The sequence below is a fragment of the Lacerta agilis genome, chromosome 1 (genome assembly GCF_009819535.1).
Source record: "Lacerta agilis isolate rLacAgi1 chromosome 1, rLacAgi1.pri, whole genome shotgun sequence".
Taxonomy (NCBI): domain Eukaryota; kingdom Metazoa; phylum Chordata; class Lepidosauria; order Squamata; family Lacertidae; genus Lacerta; species Lacerta agilis.
Genome location: NC_046312.1, coordinates 73,725,039 through 73,743,272, shown reverse-complemented (window position 1 = coordinate 73,743,272; position 18,234 = coordinate 73,725,039). Strand labels below are relative to the sequence as shown.

The following is an 18,234-nucleotide window of genomic DNA, read 5'->3' as shown; positions in this document are numbered from 1 at the left end:
GAGTGTGTTCAGTGTAAATGTTTATCACTAGATCCTGTTTCTAATGCTTTGGATTGTGAAGGCGCCATTTGGAAAAAAATACTAATAAGAATTCAGGCTAAGTCAAAACAGACCATTCAGAAAATTAGCTCATGCTGATATCTTTTCTTCCTGTTTTAAAAGGAAGTCCCTAATTGACTATTATGACCCATTTTATTGCCTTCCTTTGCTAATCAAATCTTGATGTGAATATTCAACTATGGAACTTTTACCACCCCAGTACAGAAGGCAAGATATGTGTGCATAAATGGAATTTTGCTTAGAGGCCTGTATTTCTGCCAGTGCAAAAAGATAATGGGAGGGCAGTTCCAGGTCTGTGCTGTGCAGTCTTTTGGAGGGCAAGAGTGAATATGGGAGTCAGTCTGGATACCCCTTCCCCTCCCCTCCTCTCTCCAAGAGGTGAACCACGCTGCCTGAATGAACAGTGCTCATATTCTTCAGCAGGTTGCATGAGCACACCAGTTGGTGCACAGCCTTCTGTGTGAACACTCTGGATCAGGGCCTCTATCTTCACCACTTAGGGCAAAGTGTGAAAGGATGTTAAATGTGCCTTCCCATTTCACCTGGAGGTTTTGGGGGTATTTTAAAAAATACAACTAGCACTCCCTGAAAGGACACTTTTCACAGAGAGACATTTTAGATATGAACTTCTCGTTGACTTTGAATTTCTTACTTTCCTTTTGTTTTGGTTTTTGTTGCACTGTATGCAAATATTTAATGTAAATAGAATCAGCTGGTGTGACGGAGGGGCTGATAATTACTGTTTACACATTAAATGAAAAGATGCATTTCGACCTTACATTTTGTTTGGCCCTTTGGATCTTTTGCACACTAGCCAACAGTCTATTAAAGCAATTGTAAACCCAGGGGGCAGGGGCAGGGATATTACCAACAAGTTCTCAAACATACTGTCGCCCGTGGAACAAGCTTAGGAAATGTCAGAAGGACCCATAGCTGATGCTTCAATGTTTTAACAGGTTGAACCGACGAGATATTACGAAGCTTGTGTAACTGATTCCTGTGCTTGTGACACGGGGGGAGATTGTGAATGCTTCTGTACAGCTGTAGCTGCGTACGCTCAAGCATGTAGTGAATTTGGAGTGTGCATATCATGGAGAACACCGTCATTCTGTCGTGAGTACTGGCCCACACTTGAATGTATACTGGAAGTGGTAGGAGGGTGAAGGGGAAATGAGTTACTAGCTTCAAGATATTTTTTCCATTAGATATATATGACAATAAACAGCACACTGAAGAAAACGTCTGGATTTTTGTGTGTGTATTGTACAGTACTGTGAATACCTTCAATGAATCAGCAACTGCCTAATGCAGGATGATTGATATAACTACAGTGGTGCCTCGCAAGACGAAATTAATTCGTTCCGTGAGTGCTGTCGTATAGCGGAAAATTTCATCTTGCGAAGCACGGTTGGAGGAAGTGTGGCTTTACGGGGGGGGGGGGGGAAACACAAAACGTTTTCGTTTTGCAAGTCGCGGCCATAGGGAAATTCGTCTTGCGAGTCTCCCTTTTGTTAGCGAATGCCTTTCGTCTAGAGAGTTTTTCGTCTAGCGAGGCATTTGTCTAGCGAGGTACCACTGTATGTTGCAGTAAATAGAAATAACTACATTCATTTTCAGTATTGGCCTGTATGTATTGGCCTCATGAGCATACTTTGTCACAGTGCCCACAATTATTTTAATGGCATTGACAGCAATACAGATCCATGCTGGAATGTCTGGTCCTCAACCTTTTTCTTTTGGTTCGCCTTAGCAATGTTCTGTGACTATTACAATGCTGAACGAGAATGTGAATGGCACTACAAGCCTTGTGGAGCCCCATGCATGAAGACATGCAGAAACCCGAGTGGGAGATGCCATTATCAGTTGCCTGGCTTGGAAGGTAAGAAGACTTCTGGTGCCTTATAGTGCTCATTAAGCCAGCTATGCACAACATTTAATAGGTTTCAAGTTTTGGGGAGTGTTGTTGGTTGTCTAAATCAACAGAAAATAGGTCACCTTGTGTTATCATCTTTTTGGGCTTCAAATGACTTGCAGTCAGGCTTAAATTCTATGAGCCAGCCTAGATGTGATCAAGGGCTCATTCCACACACCTGCAAATGACCACACCCTTTTTCCTTTCACGGAAACTTGGAAGCATGTGGAAAAGCTATTGGTGGAAAGATCCCAGCACTGGACTAGATGACAAATTTTAATTAAAATACCCTCCCCCCAAAAAAATAAATAAATAAATGGAATTGCTTTTTGACAGATTTTATATATTGCTCTTATCTCCCTCATACCTTCCTTTGTCTCAGGCTGCTACCCACACTGTCCAGCGGACAGGCCTTATTTCAATGAGGATGAGATGACTTGTGTTGATGTGTGTGGCTGTTATGATGATCAGGGTAACTATCATCCACTAGGAAAAACATTTGACTCAAGAAAGACATGTCAGTCATGGTAAGTATGTATAGCCTGACAACACTAAGAGAAATGATCATAGTAGAGTTTAGTTTCCAATTACAGTAGCACCTCCGGTTACGTTACCCTCGGTAACGTAAACTTCAGGTTGTGAAAGTGGCAAACCTGGAAGTGTTTCGCCACACACGCATGCACAGAAGCGGTCTACCACCGCACGCACATGCGCAGAAGTGGCCTACCACTTCTCCTCGGGTTGCAAAAACCTTGGGATTCAGCCAGACCTCCGGAACGGATCCCGTTTGCAACCAGAGGTACCACTGTACTCTCTGTATACCCCCTGAGATGTTAATTCTTGTTGATTCTAGAATGAATCTTGTTGCTCCGATTGCATCCTTTATCATATACTCACAATATACCCATAGCTGTCAACTTTCCCCTTTTCTTGCTAGGAATCCTATTCGGAATAAGGGAATTTCCCTTAAAAAAAAGGAAAAAGTTGACAGCTATATTAGAATGAAATATGCTGAGAATCTAATTGGTTAAAGTAATATTTTAAATTAGATTTTACGTACACAATAAATCCCAGAAACCAGAACAAGAAAATTATTAGAATGTTCCTATTTGCAATTCAGTGTGAAAGTGGTAGCTGAAATCACAGACAAGAAGTAGTCATCATGTGTACCTTACATTTAGCAAGTTTCTCTTTGTATTATGGGTTTCTTTTTCTGTTCTGTGGATGAAACAAATAGTGATGAATCTGAAAAGTCACATGCAGGAGGTTCATTCCAGAGTAGGCACTGGCAGTGACAATATTTTCCATATACGATGCCCATATAGAATGTCAAAACAAAATAAAAAAATTCCTTCCAGTAGCACCTTAGAGACCAACTAAGTTTGTAATGTGTAGGAGAAGAGGTTGGTGTTACAGTAGAAAACAGAAAACCAAAGAGAAATAAACCCTAAATGTAGCACCTACTTAGGCCCAAACACTGCAAAAAATAACTATGAAGAACAAGAAACAAGCTGTCAAATGGTCCATGGTTGGAAGTGGGTGGGCAGAGCAATTCAAACCCTTCCTAGGCCAGGCTTGGGGTATGTGTGGTTTGGGTAGAGGTGTTCCTCTGCCCTGTTCTCCTGGCTAAGCTGCCCTACAACTGGTGGCCATTGATGGAATGGCACATGTGCAGCAATTGCCCTTCCGCCTGCCAAAAGCCAACAGGATAGCATTGAAATAAGGAAGGCAGCATGATGTTCCTGAGGTGGGAAGGGGCTTCCTTTCCATTTCTAGCAATCCAGATAATGAATGTTGCCGAATGTATATGGAGGGCAAAAAAAGGTTGGAGGTACATTGAAAAAGTAATGATTCAAATAAATTGCCTTCAGCTATGCACAACATGGGAGATAGGGTCAATGCAAGCAGTCCTTAATGTACGAGCAGGGTGCTACAAGTAGCTGTTTTTCATCTATGTAATACAGTGGTACCTCAGGTTGCAGATGGGATCTGTTCTGGATGTCCGGTCGGATCCTGAGGTTTCCGCAACCGGAAGTATCGCTTCCATGCACGCACGCAGCAAAACCCAGAAAAACACTTCCAGGTTTGCCGCATGCGTATCCCAAAGGATACGCAAGAAGAGGTGAACGCAAATAGAGGTACCACTGTATTGGATAATATATCTTTTTAAAAGTAAATATTCAATGAATGCTTGAGGGGGCAGGGGGGAAACTATGAAATTAACTTCCAGACCAAACTAAGTAGAAAATAAACAGCAGAATGCAGTTTTATTATTCCTGGGTCTCACATTTTCCTATCATTTCTTACAGTACATGCACCACTAAAGGCATAGAGTGTAACTACGATGCCAAAGGTAAGCTGTATGTAGTGAGTTATGAATGACACCTTTTATCGTATTTCATCTGATGTTACCTGACCATTCTTACTCTGTCAATTTTCAGCATGCTACTGCTATTATGAAGGAAAGACATATATCTACAAGGATGTCATCTACAACACGACAGATGGCTTGGGCTGGTGCATGACTGCAACCTGTGATGTCAATGGAACCATCCACAGAGAACTATTCAGATGTGGTGGGACTACCACAATACCACCTACAGTTTCAACTACAGCACCAAGTGAAGCAGGTATTTCAATCCAAATCTTTTGCTTCAATTCTTTCCAAACTTCTCTTAGAGTAAGTTCCATTGAACACGGTGAATAATACTTCTGAGTAGACATGCACTGCACCACACCAAAGAGCAGAGAAGCAGTTCCTACCACTGCAGTAGTAGCACAAATAACACCACATCTGGGGTCAGCTGTTAAAATCAGAGGTGCCATACAACACCACAGGAAGGGACAAATTAAACTAAATACTTCTGTTAACAGAGCCAGCACAAATGAGTCCCACTAGTGCAACAGGGCTTCTACTAATGGAGCAATCTCCTTAGCGCTATTTAGATATTTGAGCTAACTCCATAACATAAATTTTATCAATTATTTCAACTAAACTAGATGTAAATGTGACATGATGAAAAGCAAGTATTTCTAAACAAGGTATGAAAGAAAATGAAGTGATAATGAAAAACTTTACAAATCTTCTATAACATAGGAAAATATCCCCAAATACACCATATTCGTATTTTTTGTTACATGTTGCATCAATCATTTAAAAAATATATATACAAGATGGAAATCAACATAAAGTTAAGTAGAAGGTTCCATCGATTCAAGCATGGCAGTTCCCCAGATAGATAAATCCGCTTCCATCTATGTGCTCTTCTGGTTCCCCCCGCCCCCCAATCCCTGCCTCATCTACAGAAACAACTTGTGAGAGAGGTTACATGCGAGAAGGGAAGAGGAGGCAGATAACAGATAGGGAGATTTAGGCACTAAATAAACCGGATGAAAATAACCAATGATGTTGTTTCTTACAGAAACCACTACAGTGCAAACAACAGTATGTGTCCATAGAACATGTGAATGGACTGAATGGTATGATGTCAGCTACCCTAAATTTGGACGAGACAATGGGGATTATGAAACACCAGAGAAAATAAGAGATAGAGGAAACAAAGTATGTAAAATGCCAGATGAAGTAGAATGCAGAGCTCAGCGCTTTCCTAATGAAAAAATAGAGACTCTCGGACAAAACGTACAGTGTTCCAAGTCTAATGGTTTGATATGCCACAATAAGGATCAGATACCACCAATATGCATGAATTATGAAATCAGGTTCCTATGCTGTATATACACACCATGTGGTGCAACAACACCCATTACTTCAAGTAAGCCAGAAACAACTCCAGCAACACCAGAAATAACAACAGGATCCAGAACTACATCTAAAGTGACAGGTGGCATAACAACAACTCTGACACCCCTTGTTACCACTACGCCAGGAAGCACCACTACCGGTTGCCAACCCAAATGCCAGTGGACCTCTTGGTTCAGTTTTCACACTCCAAGCTCCGACCCCGGGGATGGCGATCACGAGGACATTAAGAGCATCCAGGCATCGGGGGGTACCATCTGCGAGCACCCTGAAAAGGTGGAGTGCAGAGCAGTGGACTACCCAGACCTCAGCGCATCTGAACTTGGACAGGACATCCTGTGCGATACCAACACTGGACTCCTTTGCGAGAATGCCAAACAGAGAGGGAAGTACAAGATCTGTTACGACTATGAGATGAGAGCACTGTGTTGCGACTACAAGCACTGTGAAACTACGCCAACGCCACTGGTCACAACAAGTGCCACCACCACAGAAGCCCCAGGTAGCACGGTGGGCAAGAGCACGGCTCCAGCAACTTCCACAGGCTCTACACCACCTCCCGTTGTCCACACCACCACCGAAAGCACCACCCTTGTTTCAACAACACCAGGAGTAACCACAGGAAAGCCAACAACCACAGAAGCACCAGGCAGCACGGCGGGCAAGAGCACAGCTCCAGCAACCTCCACGGGCTCTACGCTACCTCCCGTTGTATTCACCACCACCGAAAGCACCACCCTTGTTTCAACAACACCAGGGGTATCTACAGGAAAGCCAACCACCACCCACTCAACGCCGCTTTCCACCCTCCCTCTCACAACACCAGGCTCAGTCAGCACAGCAGCCGTCTCCACTGGAGTGGTCCCCACTGTGACAGCCACAACACTCCAGTCCACTCCTGTTTCCAAACCTTCCTCAACAATACCCACCACCGGGACCACTGAACAAACCCCTCCAGGCCTGCTGACCACAACAACCACCCTGGCTCCCCTTGTTACCACTACGCCAGGAAGCACCACTACCGGTTGCCAACCCAAATGCCAGTGGACCTCTTGGTTCAGTTTTCACACTCCAAGCTCCGACCCTGGGGATGGCGATCACGAGGACATTAAAAGCATCCAGGCATCGGGGGGTACCATCTGCGAGCACCCTGAAAAGGTGGAGTGCAGAGCAGTGGACTACCCAGACCTCAGCGCATCTGAACTTGGACAGGACATCCTGTGCGATACCAACACTGGACTCCTTTGCGAGAATGCCAAACAGAGAGGGAAGTACAAGATCTGTTACGACTATGAGATGAGAGCACTGTGTTGCGACTACAAGCACTGTGAAACTACGCCAACGCCACTGGTCACAACAAGTGCCACCACCACAGAAGCCCCAGGTAGCACGGTGGGCAAGAGCACGGCTCCAGCAACTTCCACAGGCTCTACACCACCTCCCGTTGTCCACACCACCACCGAAAGCACCACCCTTGTTTCAACAACACCAGGAGTAACCACAGGAAAGCCAACAACCACAGAAGCACCAGGCAGCACGGCGGGCAAGAGCACAGCTCCAGCAACCTCCACGGGCTCTACGCTACCTCCCGTTGTATTCACCACCACCGAAAGCACCACCCTTGTTTCAACAACACCAGGGGTATCTACAGGAAAGCCAACCACCACCCACTCAACGCCGCTTTCCACCCTCCCTCTCACAACACCAGGCTCAGTCAGCACAGCAGCCGTCTCCACTGGAGTGGTCCCCACTGTGACAGCCACAACACTCCAGTCCACTCCTGTTTCCAAACCTTCCTCAACAATACCCACCACCGGGACCACTGAACAAACCCCTCCAGGCCTGCTGACCACAACAACCACCCTGGCTCCCCTTGTTACCACTACGCCAGGAAGCACCACTACCGGTTGCCAACCCAAATGCCAGTGGACCTCTTGGTTCAGTTTTCACACTCCAAGCTCCGACCCCGGGGATGGCGATCACGAGGACATTAAGAGCATCCAGGCATCGGGGGGTACCATCTGCGAGCACCCTGAAAAGGTGGAGTGCAGAGCAGTGGACTACCCAGACCTCAGCGCATCTGAACTTGGACAGGACATCCTGTGCGATACCAACACTGGACTCCTTTGCGAGAATGCCAAACAGAGAGGGAAGTACAAGATCTGTTACGACTATGAGATGAGAGCACTGTGTTGCGACTACAAGCACTGTGAAACTACGCCAACGCCACTGGTCACAACAAGTGCCACCACCACAGAAGCCCCAGGTAGCACGGTGGGCAAGAGCACGGCTCCAGCAACTTCCACAGGCTCTACACCACCTCCCGTTGTCCACACCACCACCGAAAGCACCACCCTTGTTTCAACAACACCAGGAGTAACCACAGGAAAGCCAACAACCACAGAAGCACCAGGCAGCACGGCGGGCAAGAGCACAGCTCCAGCAACCTCCACGGGCTCTACGCTACCTCCCGTTGTATTCACCACCACCGAAAGCACCACCCTTGTTTCAACAACACCAGGGGTATCTACAGGAAAGCCAACCACCACCCACTCAACGCCGCTTTCCACCCTCCCTCTCACAACACCAGGCTCAGTCAGCACAGCAGCCGTCTCCACTGGAGTGGTCCCCACTGTGACAGCCACAACACTCCAGTCCACTCCTGTTTCCAAACCTTCCTCAACAATACCCACCACCGGGACCACTGAACAAACCCCTCCAGGCCTGCTGACCACAACAACCACCCTGGCTCCCCTTGTTACCACTACGCCAGGAAGCACCACTACCGGTTGCCAACCCAAATGCCAGTGGACCTCTTGGTTCAGTTTTCACACTCCAAGCTCCGACCCCGGGGATGGCGATCACGAGGACATTAAGAGCATCCAGGCATCGGGGGGTACCATCTGCGAGCACCCTGAAAAGGTGGAGTGCAGAGCAGTGGACTACCCAGACCTCAGCGCATCTGAACTTGGACAGGACATCCTGTGCGATACCAACACTGGACTCCTTTGCGAGAATGCCAAACAGAGAGGGAAGTACAAGATCTGTTACGACTATGAGATGAGAGCACTGTGTTGCGACTACAAGCACTGTGAAACTACGCCAACGCCACTGGTCACAACAAGTGCCACCACCACAGAAGCCCCAGGTAGCACGGTGGGCAAGAGCACGGCTCCAGCAACTTCCACAGGCTCTACACCACCTCCCGTTGTCCACACCACCACCGAAAGCACCACCCTTGTTTCAACAACACCAGGAGTAACCACAGGAAAGCCAACAACCACAGAAGCACCAGGCAGCACGGCGGGCAAGAGCACAGCTCCAGCAACCTCCACGGGCTCTACGCTACCTCCCGTTGTATTCACCACCACCGAAAGCACCACCCTTGTTTCAACAACACCAGGGGTATCTACAGGAAAGCCAACCACCACCCACTCAACGCCGCTTTCCACCCTCCCTCTCACAACACCAGGCTCAGTCAGCACAGCAGCCGTCTCCACTGGAGTGGTCCCCACTGTGACAGCCACAACACTCCAGTCCACTCCTGTTTCCAAACCTTCCTCAACAATACCCACCACCGGGACCACTGAACAAACCCCTCCAGGCCTGCTGACCACAACAACCACCCTGGCTCCCCTTGTTACCACTACGCCAGGAAGCACCACTACCGGTTGCCAACCCAAATGCCAGTGGACCTCTTGGTTCAGTTTTCACACTCCAAGCTCCGACCCCGGGGATGGCGATCACGAGGACATTAAGAGCATCCAGGCATCGGGGGGTACCATCTGCGAGCACCCTGAAAAGGTGGAGTGCAGAGCAGTGGACTACCCAGACCTCAGCGCATCTGAACTTGGACAGGACATCCTGTGCGATACCAACACTGGACTCCTTTGCGAGAATGCCAAACAGAGAGGGAAGTACAAGATCTGTTACGACTATGAGATGAGAGCACTGTGTTGCGACTACAAGCACTGTGAAACTACGCCAACGCCACTGGTCACAACAAGTGCCACCACCACAGAAGCCCCAGGTAGCACGGTGGGCAAGAGCACGGCTCCAGCAACTTCCACAGGCTCTACACCACCTCCCGTTGTCCACACCACCACCGAAAGCACCACCCTTGTTTCAACAACACCAGGAGTAACCACAGGAAAGCCAACAACCACAGAAGCACCAGGCAGCACGGCGGGCAAGAGCACAGCTCCAGCAACCTCCACGGGCTCTACGCTACCTCCCGTTGTATTCACCACCACCGAAAGCACCACCCTTGTTTCAACAACACCAGGGGTATCTACAGGAAAGCCAACCACCACCCACTCAACGCCGCTTTCCACCCTCCCTCTCACAACACCAGGCTCAGTCAGCACAGCAGCCGTCTCCACTGGAGTGGTCCCCACTGTGACAGCCACAACACTCCAGTCCACTCCTGTTTCCAAACCTTCCTCAACAATACCCACCACCGGGACCACTGAACAAACCCCTCCAGGCCTGCTGACCACAACAACCACCCTGGCTCCCCTTGTTACCACTACGCCAGGAAGCACCACTACCGGTTGCCAACCCAAATGCCAGTGGACCTCTTGGTTCAGTTTTCACACTCCAAGCTCCGACCCCGGGGATGGCGATCACGAGGACATTAAGAGCATCCAGGCATCGGGGGGTACCATCTGCGAGCACCCTGAAAAGGTGGAGTGCAGAGCAGTGGACTACCCAGACCTCAGCGCATCTGAACTTGGACAGGACATCCTGTGCGATACCAACACTGGACTCCTTTGCGAGAATGCCAAACAGAGAGGGAAGTACAAGATCTGTTACGACTATGAGATGAGAGCACTGTGTTGCGACTACAAGCACTGTGAAACTACGCCAACGCCACTGGTCACAACAAGTGCCACCACCACAGAAGCCCCAGGTAGCACGGTGGGCAAGAGCACGGCTCCAGCAACTTCCACAGGCTCTACACCACCTCCCGTTGTCCACACCACCACCGAAAGCACCACCCTTGTTTCAACAACACCAGGAGTAACCACAGGAAAGCCAACAACCACAGAAGCACCAGGCAGCACGGCGGGCAAGAGCACAGCTCCAGCAACCTCCACGGGCTCTACGCTACCTCCCGTTGTATTCACCACCACCGAAAGCACCACCCTTGTTTCAACAACACCAGGGGTATCTACAGGAAAGCCAACCACCACCCACTCAACGCCGCTTTCCACCCTCCCTCTCACAACACCAGGCTCAGTCAGCACAGCAGCCGTCTCCACTGGAGTGGTCCCCACTGTGACAGCCACAACACTCCAGTCCACTCCTGTTTCCAAACCTTCCTCAACAATACCCACCACCGGGACCACTGAACAAACCCCTCCAGGCCTGCTGACCACAACAACCACCCTGGCTCCCCTTGTTACCACTACGCCAGGAAGCACCACTACCGGTTGCCAACCCAAATGCCAGTGGACCTCTTGGTTCAGTTTTCACACTCCAAGCTCCGACCCCGGGGATGGCGATCACGAGGACATTAAGAGCATCCAGGCATCGGGGGGTACCATCTGCGAGCACCCTGAAAAGGTGGAGTGCAGAGCAGTGGACTACCCAGACCTCAGCGCATCTGAACTTGGACAGGACATCCTGTGCGATACCAACACTGGACTCCTTTGCGAGAATGCCAAACAGAGAGGGAAGTACAAGATCTGTTACGACTATGAGATGAGAGCACTGTGTTGCGACTACAAGCACTGTGAAACTACGCCAACGCCACTGGTCACAACAAGTGCCACCACCACAGAAGCCCCAGGTAGCACGGTGGGCAAGAGCACGGCTCCAGCAACTTCCACAGGCTCTACACCACCTCCCGTTGTCCACACCACCACCGAAAGCACCACCCTTGTTTCAACAACACCAGGAGTAACCACAGGAAAGCCAACAACCACAGAAGCACCAGGCAGCACGGCGGGCAAGAGCACAGCTCCAGCAACCTCCACGGGCTCTACGCTACCTCCCGTTGTATTCACCACCACCGAAAGCACCACCCTTGTTTCAACAACACCAGGGGTATCTACAGGAAAGCCAACCACCACCCACTCAACGCCGCTTTCCACCCTCCCTCTCACAACACCAGGCTCAGTCAGCACAGCAGCCGTCTCCACTGGAGTGGTCCCCACTGTGACAGCCACAACACTCCAGTCCACTCCTGTTTCCAAACCTTCCTCAACAATACCCACCACCGGGACCACTGAACAAACCCCTCCAGGCCTGCTGACCACAACAACCACCCTGGCTCCCCTTGTTACCACTACGCCAGGAAGCACCACTACCGGTTGCCAACCCAAATGCCAGTGGACCTCTTGGTTCAGTTTTCACACTCCAAGCTCCGACCCCGGGGATGGCGATCACGAGGACATTAAGAGCATCCAGGCATCGGGGGGTACCATCTGCGAGCACCCTGAAAAGGTGGAGTGCAGAGCAGTGGACTACCCAGACCTCAGCGCATCTGAACTTGGACAGGACATCCTGTGCGATACCAACACTGGACTCCTTTGCGAGAATGCCAAACAGAGAGGGAAGTACAAGATCTGTTACGACTATGAGATGAGAGCACTGTGTTGCGACTACAAGCACTGTGAAACTACGCCAACGCCACTGGTCACAACAAGTGCCACCACCACAGAAGCCCCAGGTAGCACGGTGGGCAAGAGCACGGCTCCAGCAACTTCCACAGGCTCTACACCACCTCCCGTTGTCCACACCACCACCGAAAGCACCACCCTTGTTTCAACAACACCAGGAGTAACCACAGGAAAGCCAACAACCACAGAAGCACCAGGCAGCACGGCGGGCAAGAGCACAGCTCCAGCAACCTCCACGGGCTCTACGCTACCTCCCGTTGTATTCACCACCACCGAAAGCACCACCCTTGTTTCAACAACACCAGGGGTATCTACAGGAAAGCCAACCACCACCCACTCAACGCCGCTTTCCACCCTCCCTCTCACAACACCAGGCTCAGTCAGCACAGCAGCCGTCTCCACTGGAGTGGTCCCCACTGTGACAGCCACAACACTCCAGTCCACTCCTGTTTCCAAACCTTCCTCAACAATACCCACCACCGGGACCACTGAACAAACCCCTCCAGGCCTGCTGACCACAACAACCACCCTGGCTCCCCTTGTTACCACTACGCTAGAAAGTACCTCAACTGTGTGCCTCCCAAAGTGTAATTGGACCTCTTGGTATGATTTGCACCGTCCTACCAGCAGTCCAGATGATGGCGATATTGAGAATTTTGAGACCATCCGAAAAGCTGGAGGAAATGTTTGCAAACATCCACAAGACATTGAATGCAGAGCTGAAAATCACCCTGATGTCAGCCTGTATCTGCTTGGTCAGGAAGTGCAATGTAACCTCCATGTTGGACTCTTGTGCGAAAATTCAAAGCAAACAGATAAGATGTGTTATAACTTCCAGGTTAGATACCAGTGCTGTGAATACAAGCCCTGCTATCCTAGCACAACACCACTGAGCACACCAGCTACCACCACCACAGAAACACCTGGCAGCACAGCTGGCAAAAGTACAACTCCGGCATCCTCCACGGGTTCTACGCCACCTCCCATTGTATTTACCACCACCCAAAGCACCACCCTTGTTTCCACAACTCCAGGAGTAACCACAGGAAAGCCAACAACCACCACCCCTTCAACTCTCATTTCCACCACCCCTCTCTCAACTCCTGGCTCCGTTAGCACACCTTCCATCACTTCTGGAGTGGCTTCCACCATTTCAACCACATCACTTCCATCTACCCACGTTACCAAACCTATGTCGACGATATCCACTCCTGGGATCACTGTAGAAACAGCAACTGTCCCTACCAGAGTGCCATTTTCCACTAAGCCTTTGGTCGTTGTTACGACAGGTAATTACAGAATGAATCTGCATATTCTGGTATGAAAATATTGTTACCTTTGGTAAATATTCCAACAGTTAAATTTATTAAATGTTACTCACTTCCAGGTGTCATGCCAAATGTTAGCAAATTGTTTCATATTAATGAGGGCTTCGAGATCTTATTTCATATACCACCCTTTTCAAAAATTGGTATCCCAATTACGAGACCTAGTGTCTATCAGCTAGCAACTTATCAAAAATGTTTGCCTAGATCTCAGTGTGCATTTTTCAAAGATGTTTTCAATGCTATTTCAAGTAGTAGATAGCTCTCTGGCTAGATATTTGGAATTTTATTCACAGCACCTTTGGACTGGAGGAGTTAAATTCTCCAACCCCAAAGATACATGTAAGTCCGGCTGAGCTCAGTTGGAATTCTGAATTGTTATGCTTCAGTTGGTGCTTTGGAAGTGTACACTGAAGTCTTCAGTATCTACAGTGTTCAGCATCCATTTCCAGCAGTATGTCTTCAACAGTACGTAACAACTGCTTTACTTACTTGTTTCTTTTCTATTGTGTCTTCAGCAGCAACAAGTACTTCCATGCCTTCTACAACAGGAACTAGAACATCCACTTTGAGCAATACAACTCCATGTTTCTGTCGTGTGCCCGGATTTAGTAAGGGCTTGTTTTCTCCTGGTGAGTTTCTCTTAATGAATTTGAGAAGCAGCTGAAGCAATGTTTTCATTCACATATTGCTTTGATTGTACATATGCTCAATACGTCCTTCCTTATACCTGCATCATGATTGTGCACCACTCTCCACAAGGGAGTCTACTTTGGTGCTCGGCTGTATAGTTTGAGGAGGTGTAGAAACCTTTTTTACTTACTTTTTACATTTACATTTAAATCATTTTATTAATCCTGCTTTATCTGGGCTTTTTTGTTTGTTTTTTGCAAGTTTGGGACTGATATTTTCAATGCTTTATTGAATTTATGTATCTGTGTTTTACTCTACACTGCTTTACATGTTTTTAACAACCATGGGAACAAAAGTATTAGCTGAGATCAATTCTGTAATTCTCTCGTGCCATACATTCTTTGAACAGTATTGATCCACAGAGAGGTAATAGATCCATCTCTCAACTATCACCTATCCCCTTTTACAACTGACTCATATTCATGTACATCTACTACTATCTGCCAGCAATTACTTTTAACACAATCCCTAGGATTGTGAGTCACAAGTTATACTTGTATATGCTTTACTGGCTAAGGAGCAACTGGTAAAAAAGCCTCAGCTGAAACTCTTGCTGATCTCCCATGGTGGTGTGGGGTTGGAGCTTGCCCACTACAAATTACACAACCCAATGCATGCTTTCTCAGACTTGCTTCTGAGAAAGCAGGCTGAGAGTTGCACTGCATGTCAGTAGACAAATTCATCTGAACTTTATTTGCATTTTAGAATGTTATGACACATTTTGTTTTACAATTTTCGTACATGGTGCTTTATGATAAATTCCCTCCTTTTTTAAAATAGGGGAAGTAATATACAATAGAACTGATAGTTCCGGATGCAGTTTTTATGCAGTTTGCAACAAAAGCTGTGAAATTGAGGTGTTCCAGGGACCATGTCCTTCAACAACTCCTTCCCACCCATCAACGCCATCAGTTACAACTGCAGGAACCCCGCCTTCTCTGTCACCCACTATTGTTGTTCCATCAACTAAAGTATACACTACTGCAGCTGTATCAACCCCCACAACTCCTGTAACAGGTTGCCCTGATATTGATCCACCCAGAAAGGTAATTATCATTGTTTCCATACATACATTGGTGATAGCTTTTGCTAGCTGATGAGAGGCCGTAGCCCAAAACATCAGAAGGGCTCCATGTTGGGGAAAGCTGTTGGTTACCAAATGTCTCTCTCACTCCATTTTCACCCATCTTAAAAACCATCAAATGAATCCTCTCTTGGTGAATGAGGTGTCTATGTTGAAAAGAAAATCCTGACTATCCCAGGGACTTTTGCCCACAATTCATGCTGTATGAACACCGCTATTTTGGGAGGTATGAGGAGCTGCCATGTGAACATGCACTTGGTCACAATCAACTCTCTTGTTATAGAACATGGGTCTTATTTGTGCTATTGATCTCACTAAAAATGGATGGGGATCTTGATGTTACCGGATTCAAGGACTCATTATCCCTAACCACTGGTGGCTGGAACTGGTGGGAACTGGAATCCAACAACTTTGGGCAGGCTACAGGTTGCCTACCCCTGCCACAGAGTCATATATGGAGAAATCTCAGTCAATTCCAAATGTTCTTGTTTGCCTCACTTTTCTAAAACATAGCAAGCTGGTTTATACCAAGGCAGACTATGGGTCTATCTATTTCACTGTTGTCCTTGTTGACTGCTAATGACTCCTCAGGGTTTCATATAGGAGTCTTCCCTGGGGCTACCTGGAGTTGCTAAGGATTAAACATGGGACCTTTTGCATGCACGCCATGTGCTCTACCATTGAGAAACAGCCTCTCCCCTAACACCCCATTTTGCCTCCAGATGGGTTTTCCTCTCCCAATAGGACAAGAACCCTTGGTAGCAGAGATGGTGTCTTTCTAAGAGCATGACACTTGTAGAATATTTTTTCTCCGGTTTCCCTCTAGACCAATGAAACTTGGATGTTTAACAACTGCACTGTGGCAACTTGTGAAGGAAACAACAAAATAGTTCTGAAGCCGCAACCACCTGTAGAGAAGACAGTATGTGTCAGTGGACTCCCACCGATAAAAATAGTAGATAAGGATGGCTGTGTTGAACGCTACGAATGTGAATGTAAGTATAACTGAGCATTCAGAAAAAGTACATATATCTTTATGATATGGAATGAGAGGTTAAGATATTTAACTTGCAGGACTGTATCATACAAAGCTCAGGGGGTGTAATGTCATGCAGTTGCAATTCCATTTATTGAGGGAGGTGAGATTTTGAGGGTCTGTCAGGGAAGGCTATGGATTTACAGAAGCCTAAGACCTCTTGTTTCTCCAGCATACTCCTAAAAAAAGTCAATGGGTGGGTTTTCTTTTCTTTTTTAAATGGAAAGCAGTAATGGAGAAAATGCTGTGGTTCCACCAGCTCCTGCCCTGGCTGTCACTAGTCATCAGGACTCTGGCTATGGCAGTTGCTTCACCACAAAATCTGCAGCATCAACATTGTTCTCTTAGAATTCTCTTATTATTACCACTTTCTAATTGGTGCACCAGACTAGGACCTAGCCCATCAAAGTTAACACAAGCAACAGTATAATAACCAATGATTTCACAGTGTATATTTATTTTGGTTACTCTGGTTTGCTCAAGACTACACTCCAGGTGAACCTTATTTGATCTTTTGACTTCTGTTACAGGTATTTGCACTGGTTGGGACACTAACTATGTGACATTTGATGGCACTCAGTACACTTTCCATGACAACTGCACTTACATCTTGGTGAAAGAGATTGTGAATATACATGGAAACCTCAGTGTTTTGGTTGACAATTACTTCTGTGATGTAGCTAGCAATCAGTCCTGTTCCAGAGCCATCATTGTAAATTACAACTCAATGGAAGTTGTGCTAAGCAGCGAAGTGCATGAAGGAGTGAGAATTAACAAGGTACGGTGTTTCACAGATTTTTTTGAACTGTGTTAACTTCCTATAATAATTCTTTTTTACCAAAACAAAAATGACACTTTATAAACCAGCTAATGGGTTGTAAAATTTACATAACAATCATGGCAAAGTGCCTGTTTGAGGAATGTTACTTAATCCCATTATGTAGATTATGTTTAGGATTGAGATGCCATTCTTCCAACTGTGCATCTCTATAATAACTACTCAGAAGAAAACCCCCACTGAGTTCAATGCACTTTACTTCCAGTTAATGGTTATGTGTGTGTGTGTGTGTGTGTGTGTGTACCTTTTTATATATCAGTTTTCAGTTAAAAACTACCAGAATGGCTTACCGTTTTTAATTAAATACAATAACACAGTAAAATAATCATTGCAGTATTAAAAGTAGTATAAAAACAGGGAGCTAGGAAATATCATCATGGCCAGGACTGATTGCCCTCAAGTGCTCTGGAAGACTCTGAATCCTCCAGATTTATATTCTTTTGCCTCTTTTGTGCTGCTGTTTCAGATTATTTTCAACCATGAGCCAGTCAATGGAGATTTCACCAAATATGGTATTTCGGTCACCAGTACTGGTACTGTCATGAGTGTCGAAATCCCTGCACTCCAAGCTTTTATATCTTTCAACGGGCTCACTTTCTCAGTAAAACTCCCCTTTGGCCTATTTCAACATAACACAGAGGGGCAATGTGGTAAGTAAAGGGATCAAAACATTCCCAACCATTCAAATCCTTTTTCACAATGTTATTCCTTCAAAACAAATTTCTTTACATAGGAAGATATGGAGCATTAGAAAAGCAATAAAGAAAATTTAACCATTGGGGGAAGGGGCCACAGCTCCATGGCAGAACACATGTGTGTGGTGTTAGACCATCCCAAGTCCAGTTCTGGTATCTACATCTGAAAGAACTGCTGCCCATCAGAGTAGACCTAATTGCGCTT

At 47.0% G+C, this 18,234-nt stretch overlaps 1 protein-coding gene across 1 annotated transcript in view; it reads left to right on the top strand.

The window, feature by feature from the left end:
• Positions 1-18,234, top strand: part of LOC117038798 (mucin-5B-like) — a 61,525-nt gene that overhangs the window by 27,403 nt on the left and 15,888 nt on the right. Inside the window, exons 25-35 of the mRNA XM_033136114.1 lie at positions 1,017-1,173; positions 1,811-1,939; positions 2,355-2,499; positions 4,282-4,325; positions 4,414-4,602; positions 5,395-13,647; positions 14,202-14,315; positions 15,157-15,422; positions 16,287-16,455; positions 17,027-17,274; positions 17,801-17,984. Coding sequence (XP_032992005.1) covers positions 1,017-1,173; positions 1,811-1,939; positions 2,355-2,499; positions 4,282-4,325; positions 4,414-4,602; positions 5,395-13,647; positions 14,202-14,315; positions 15,157-15,422; positions 16,287-16,455; positions 17,027-17,274; positions 17,801-17,984 — 9,898 coding nt within the window. The remainder of the gene's footprint in view (positions 1-1,016; positions 1,174-1,810; positions 1,940-2,354; positions 2,500-4,281; positions 4,326-4,413; positions 4,603-5,394; positions 13,648-14,201; positions 14,316-15,156; positions 15,423-16,286; positions 16,456-17,026; positions 17,275-17,800; positions 17,985-18,234) is intronic.